The following is a 7899-nucleotide window of genomic DNA, read 5'->3' on the forward strand; positions in this document are numbered from 1 at the left end:
TTAGGCAATTATGCTTAAGGTCCCCGAAAAAGCCGTTAGGTTATAATCGAGGACACGTTACTTACTGCTCCGAATACAGAGGTACTTCTAAGAGATATACTATAGCATTTTTACCTCTTTTTTACTTATATATTCGAGATTATAGACTTATACTCTTTTATAGTTTTGTAATATAATATAAGTCACATTTTATATCAAATTAGTGTCCTAACAATTATAATACCTTCCTAACCTATACTATTACTTAAGAATAGTAATTATCCGGTACCTATAGGTCGATCCGTATATAGGAAGACGGTACTCGTAGTCCTTAGGCTTTTACTCTGCACATGTCATGTCCAATGTCCTAAGGCTGTACGTCACGTGACACTTTATTAACCTTTCTATAAAACGGGGCCATGGTACAAATGCTCTTTGTCATGGCTGAATATATAACCGAGATTCTCTTATTATCTTGACTCATGGCTTCGGAGCTTCTTTTGGAGATGCTTGACTCCAATGGCGAGGTGGGGAGCGAGCTCACTTTTCCCTCAGAGGATTCGGTAAGGCTCAAATATCTAGCACGTCTTGCACACCAGTCGACAGCATCTCTGGGAACAACAGAGCCGCACGTGTTGGCGAATTCCCTGCAGTCAATTCTTCTCTCTCTGCAGGCCACAGGCAAACAATCGCACCGATTCATCATTGACTCCACGGTCCGGCACTCCGCACTCCCACTCACACTTCCCACCTTTGACCGTTCTGCCACCGACCTAAAAAGTGCCATTCCAAAGCTCGACGGGGAAGCTCTATATTTCTCTGCCACATACAGCAAGGCCGGCTATACGGACCACCTCCTTGAGCGACAACAGTCCCTTTTGCTGCTTCGCAATGTCGAGCGCCTTGCCAATGTCTTGGAGTTACCCACCCTTCTGGCATCAGCCACAACTTCAGTGCCACCATGCTACTCATCCGCGCTCGACTTGAACAGTCATGTCCGACGACTTCATGCCTTGTACCCAGATTCACCTGTTGCAGGCCTAGTATCTCGGCAGACGGATGAGGTCATCCTGCAACTATTGGCCGATCTTATTGGGACTCTGAGGTCCCCCGGGCTCAAGCTGGCTACTGCCCTGCGTACCCTCAGCTGGCTCAGGAGAGTGCTCTCCGATATCAATCAGGCCGCCAAGCCGAGCGGCGGACCAGGAGAAAGAATTTTAGCTCTATTATTCTTGCGCTGCCGTGTTGCGACTCTTAATGACACTCTCGCGGCACTCGAGCCACTACGAAAACTCGCCGACGAGGAAAAAGCCACTAACAAGGCTGCTCATAACACTCAGGTATTGTCCGGGGGCCAACAAACCGAGCGGTATTTGAAACGCTACATCGAAGTATTCCGCGAGCAAAGCTTTCACATCATGTCCATGTTCAAGAGCTTATTCCCAGACCTGGCGCATTCCGAGAGAGCGCAAAGCGATGATGCCCTCGAGCCTCTTGAGTTGCCTTTGTCATTTGTATCCAGCTTCACCCTCCACTTAGTGGATATGCTTGTGAAGACACTCTGCGACTTTCTACCAGCCGTCGAGGACCCCCCCGCTCGAGATAGCATCTTCACCCAGGTCCTTTACTGTTCCGGCAGCTTGGGCCGGCTTGGTGGAGAATTCGGGTTACTTTTGGCTGGTTCAAGTAGTGCCACTTATAGGGTAGCGACAACTCATGCCAGTGACTTGGAATGGGTGGGGGCCGTTAAGCGGCATCGGTTCTTGGCTGAGCGCCTTGACTCGATTATAGGGGAGTATCGTAAAGACTTAATAAATCCATCTATATACTAAACCAGGTTTAGTATTATCCCTAGTAGTTTAGCTCCGAGTTATTCCGACTATACTACTTAGTTATTCCGACTATAGTTAAGACCTAGACCCTATTAATCCTTCCGTTAACCTTTCTATTAATCTTCCTCTTAATCTTTGTTATTATTAATCTATGTCGTTAATCTATATTGCTAATATATATTCTTAATCTAATATTATTAGTTTATAGATAGAGGCAGCGAGTTCTATTACCTTATTATATAAAGTAAGAAAAGTAGGAATAAGATAGCCGTGGTTGCGTGTGTATAGGCGTGGGTATAGGCGTGGGCGGAGGAGTACCGGTATTTATACGCCCCCTATTCGGTATTTGCTGCCTATTAATCTAATTTTAAGAGGGTACGCGACTGTATATATAAGTAAGATCTTAGCTATATATACTGTGCACCTGCACCTTACGATAAGCCTTAATCTTTATTACTAAGACTATATATCTTAAGTAACTAAATTACTGCTATTTATATCTATATATTTATTAACCCTAAGGTCTTTAGAATATATAATATCCTCATACTAGGTACCTCACTATATATTATATAATCTAAATACCCTAGTTATAGGGTAGACTTATTCGGACTATAATAAACTTTTAATAGGACTATCGTCTAATTATAACAGCTCTTAATAGGCCCCGCTACCTGCTAAGTTTTCTTTTTCTTTTTTTTAAGCTATATAATTTAGAGACCCGTTATTCCGACTATACTACTTAGTTATTCCGACTATAGTTCGGTTATAGACCCATATCTATAGCTAATTAAATATAACTTTTATCTACTTTCTACCCACCGCCTTCCTATTCGATTATTAATTTTAATCGTAGTCTAATCCCTTAATCTATTAATTAATCGATTAATCTTTAACCCTATTAACCCGTTAATCCGTTAATCGATTAATCGATTAATTAACGCCGCGATAGCGCTCCTACCGCCTATCTTCTTTGCCTTAGGCTACGAAGAATTTAAGGATCCGGTCGGTCTTATATTATATTACGGGTTAACCCCGTAGAGATAATCTAGTAGAGCACCGGATCTTCCGACTAATTATAGCGTGCTTCTAGCGGGTCGCCGCGATATTATATTTAGGTCGTAAGCACCTATAGAGTTTTCCCCTTTCCTTCTTTTCTCCTTAGCTTTAGATAATTTAATTATTCGGCCTTACTTTATAAATAACTTATAACCAGCCGCTTATATATCTAAAGCTTAGCGAAACCCACACGCTATACTGATAGAGATAGACTATTACTCCGATCCACTTCCCGGCGCTCCGTCACGCCTAGCGGGCGAGTCGCCTAAGGCTATGGAGTGGAGAAAGGAGATTATTAACCCTTTATAGACTTAGGTCGCGACCTTAACCACCTAGATCTAAGAATAACAGAATACTATTAACTAGCTACTATAGGCGATATAAAACTAATAATATATAGCCACGCCTTATCTTACTATACTATCAGAAAAGACTATATAGGGCCCTTAGCCGCCCGTTTTTACGCCTATACCCGATATAACGCCTGTTTCGAACCTTAGAACTAAAGCACTTCTACTACCCTAGAAGTTTAACGGTAAACGCTCCGAGTACGCGAGCTAGTCGTCCGGGATTCGCGAAAAGCTCCTACTCGATTAATATCTCTTCTAAAGCCTTTATAAGAAGTGGTATTTTATTAACGCCTACTTAGACGAAGCTCCCCGCCACGTTATCGCCTCCTTTTAGGCTATAGGCGGAACTGATAGTTAATATAACCCTAAAGACTTCCTTAATTACCTTAACCGTATATATAAAGACGTTAATAAATAACCTCGCGCGGCTAATACTCTAAGAACGTTACGCTAGCATAAAGACTAAGCGTTCGGAAGCTTTATACCCGGTTTCGAATAATAGCTTACTATTACCGGTAAAGGTTAATAGGATAATACTATAAAGATTATATTCCTAGAGGGAGCTCTTGGTAATCGCCTCCGCGCCGCCCTTATTACCACGAAACTACCGAATAACTACTATACCTAGATAACCGAAATATAAAGCATCGCTTAGAGACTTAAAGCCCTTGCTATAAAGCCATGGTTCGGCTAAGCGCTATATAATAATAATAATAATAGTTACGCTTATAATTATAACGGCGATATAAAGATAGGAGGAGTTAATCGAGTATAGACTAAGAAAAAAAGATAAGAGAGTGCTATAACTACGGAAAGAAGGGATACTTAGCTAGAAGGTGTCGCTTAAAGAAAAAAGACGCCGAGGATTATAAAAAGAACTATATAGTAAAGGTCTTAGTAGCCTCGGATAATAAGATAATCTATATAGGAGTCACGGATAATAATCAAGACTCGGAAAAAGAATAGCTTTAATATAAAAACAGGCACTAAAGCCTATTATAGAGGAATAAAGGGATTAAAAAGAGTTTATATTATAGTCGCGTAGTAGTTATTTAGCTCTTATATAAGTGCGGATTAATAAAAAGTTAATTACCGCTCTTATAGATACTAAATATAACTATTACGTAGCTATAAGTAAATATCTTATAAAGTCCCTCTGCCTCCTATTAGTTAATAAGACTAGAAGACCCCTCTCGGGGTTCTCCGATACTATAGGGTCTATAAAGAGTTCCGGTATCGCTATATACAATCTTAAGATTAGTGGATATATATAACGACTATTCGCCTATATAATACTAGGATTAGATTATAATATATTCCTAGGGAAACCTTAAATAGAATATAACGATATTACTTATTATATAAAAAAATATCGCCTTTATTACGGAGTAGCCCGGATAGATATCTAACTCTAAGGCGAAAAAGAACCCGATAATATTAGAGCTATCCGCGGGGCTTAAGTAATAACCGGGTCGGTATTCGCCGGTATTATACGGCGATTATAAAGGAAATAACGGTTTAGTAAAGAGGAACTCGCGCTTTATATAGTTAGTATTAAAGATATCGATAAGGCCCTCCGAGGTAAGTCCTTAATCGACCCCCGAAAGTATATCCTAGAAGAGATACTATAACGATTCCCGGACTTATTCTCCGACTTATAAATAAACCGCCTTCCCCCTTATCGACCTAGGGTTAACCACGAAATGAACTTTATATAAGGGCCCGACGGTAAGGAGCCAGAACTACCCTAGGGCCCTCTTTATAATATATCCAGAAAGGAACTCTTAGTCCTATAGAAGACCCTTACCGACCTTATCGATAAGGGATTTATATAAGCTAGTAGCTCCGCCGCTAGAGCTTTAGTTCTATTTATAAAGAAGCTAGGAGGAGGGTTATAATTCTATTACGACTATAATACCCTAAATACGATTATCTAAAAAGACCGCTATCCTCTCCTATTAATTACGGAGATACTCCGAAACCTAAAGTAAGCTAAGTGGTTTATAAAACTCGATATAGTTACTACGTTTTATAAGATCCGAATAGCCGCTAGCTATAAAATAAAGATAGCGTTTTAAACTCGATTCGGCTTATTTAAATAGTTAGTATACCCCTTCGGACTTAGTAGCGCCCCTATATCCTTTTAGCGATATATTAATAAGACGCTATAGCGCTACCTTAACGATTTTATTACCGTATATATTAATAATATCCTAATTTACTTAAGCGGCTCCCTATACGACTATAAGAAAAAGGTTAACCTAATACTATAATCGCTAAGCGACGCAGGATTAACGCTTAACCCAGCGAAGTATAAGTTTAGTATAAAGACCGTAAAGTACTTAGGGTTTATAGTTATCGCCGGCTAGGGCGTTTTATATAACCCCGATAAACTAAAGGCGATCCGAGAATAAGAAGCCCTGACCTCGGTAAAGGGAGTCCGAAGCTTCCTAGGCTTTATAAACTACTACTATATATTTATAAACAACTTCGCCTATATTATGGCCGCCCTAATAAGACTAATAAAAAAGGATCGAGTATTCTCCTAGGGTCCTAATAGATAAGCGGCCTTCGAAAAGGTTAAGAAGAGGTTCTAGGAGGAACCGATCTTAAGATAATAGGTCTTAAGTAATAAGACCTTTATAGAAACCGACTACTCGGGATTCGTATTAGGAGGAGTATTAGTTTAAGAAAACGAATAGGGACGTTATTATATAGTCGCCTATTACTTAAGGCGACTTATAGGAGCTAAGTATAACTACCCTATCTATAATAAGGAGATATTAGCGATTATAACTTATATAACGTATTAAAAAGCAGAGCTCCTAAGTTATAGTCGCTTTATAATCCTATCCGACTATAAGGCCCTAGAATACTTAATAACGAAGAAGATACTTAATAAGAGATAAACCGATAGGCCAGCGAGCTTGCCTAGTTCGACTTTATACTAGAATACCGTAAGGGTGCCGATAACTATACTATTAATACTCTTTCGCGTAAAGAATAAGACGAACCGAAGGACTTCTTCGACGAATAGGAATAGGCGCGGTATATATAGTTAATCCTAGAGACCTTAATCCCCCTAAAGATCCGCCTCCTTCGCGAATACCCACGAGTATTCGAAGCTAATAACGAATTATAACGGCTATAAGACGCTATAGTAAAAGAAGATAACTAGTATCGCTAAGCTATAAAAGCCGTATCTAAAAGTAATCCATAGTTTCCCCCTTATTAGGTCTCTAAGCCTAGATTACCGAATACGGGATTACCTTATAAGGACTACTAATATTCCGAGATCGCCTATAGGTGCCGGGAGCTTAAAAAGGGAGTATATTATAAACACGGGTAATCTAATCTATACACGACTCTACGATTAGAGGTTACCCGGGGCGAGATAATATAATTACCCTTATAATAAGACGCTTCTTCTAGCCGGGAATAAACTAAGACGTATAGACGTACCTCTAAGCCTTTATCTACTATACCTAAGATAATTAGGATAGGTTACTACCCGCCGCCTAACTAGTATTAAATAACTAAGAGAGCTCTACCACTAAGATAAGTCCGTTCTTCCTTAAACACGGATACTATATCGACCCGATCTAGATCTATAAGGAACTAAGCAGTAACGCTTAGGAGTTTATAGCCTATAACCTACTTCGCCGCCTCTAAAAAGCTATAGAGTTCGCCTAAGCTTTAATAGCGGCTATATAGCTATAGTAGGAAGAGTTAGCGAATAAGCGTCGTATCCCCGCCGAACGCCTTTATAAAGGCGACCTTATATAGCTCTCGCTTATAAACTACTTTACCCTAAGACTATCGCGTAAGTTAAGCTAGCTATACTAGAAGTATAGGGTTACTAAGGTTATTAACCCGCACGTTATAGAACTAGATATGCTTTTAAACGTATACCCGAGGTTTTATATAAACCTTCTATAATATACGAGCAAAGATCCGCTTCCTAGTTAAGTTCTATACGACCCCTAACCCGGACTAATTCGTGACGGTCTTAAAGAAGACGAATAGATAGTAAAGGAAATCTTATATACTAGGAATAGGAAGGTAGGTAAAGGCGTAAGGAGAGAGGCGTTAGTAAAGTAGGAAGGATACGCCTAGATATCTTAGGAACCGATAGAGTCCCTATAAGAATTAACCGCCCTAGACCGCTACGAAGAGAAGTATAGCCCGATTAAGGTTAATAACGAACTACGCGAACGGTATAAGAAGAAGACGAGTTATAAGAAAGGCGGTAAGGATTAAATAAAGGTTAGAATAACGGCTAAGCCGTCCACGTTAATTAAGTCGGGCCGGATAAGCCCCGCCCCTAGCTACCGGGTTTAGGTATCGAGATTAACGTTATTATAAGTATCCTTATAACCGTTAACGCTTTTAGCGATAATAAGAGATAACGTAGACGCCACGACCTTAGCCTGCCTATCCGTCTTCTTTCCCTTAAAGGACTTAAAATCCTTTACCTTAACACGAATAACCCCTACGATATTCTTAACCACCTATAGGAACCGGTTAAGCTAGTATAGGCCTTCTACCCCCGTAAAAGGAATTATTATACTAGGAATAGGCGTAACGATAATAGGAGGCGCCGTGATAGGTATAGGTCTACCTACTATAACGTAGGAGTCCCCGCGGGGGGGGGGGGGGGGGGGGGGGGGGGGGGGGGG

At 40.4% G+C, this 7899-nt stretch overlaps 1 protein-coding gene across 1 annotated transcript; it reads left to right on the top strand.

Annotated features, from left to right (window-relative positions):
• Positions 1 to 420: 420 nt before the first annotated feature.
• Positions 421 to 2148, top strand: ACRALDRAFT_1063860 (uncharacterized protein). The gene has a single exon (XM_071016865.1). It carries the CDS (start codon positions 462 to 464, stop codon positions 1809 to 1811), a length of 1350 nt encoding a protein of 449 aa, XP_070875156.1. The 5' UTR covers positions 421 to 461; the 3' UTR covers positions 1812 to 2148.
• The last annotated feature ends 5751 nt before the right edge of the window (positions 2149 to 7899 follow it).

The sequence above is a fragment of the Sodiomyces alcalophilus genome, assembly GCF_042370955.1.
Source record: "Sodiomyces alcalophilus JCM 7366 unplaced genomic scaffold ACRALscaffold_4, whole genome shotgun sequence".
NCBI classification, from domain to species: Eukaryota; Fungi; Ascomycota; class Sordariomycetes; order Glomerellales; family Plectosphaerellaceae; genus Sodiomyces; species Sodiomyces alcalophilus.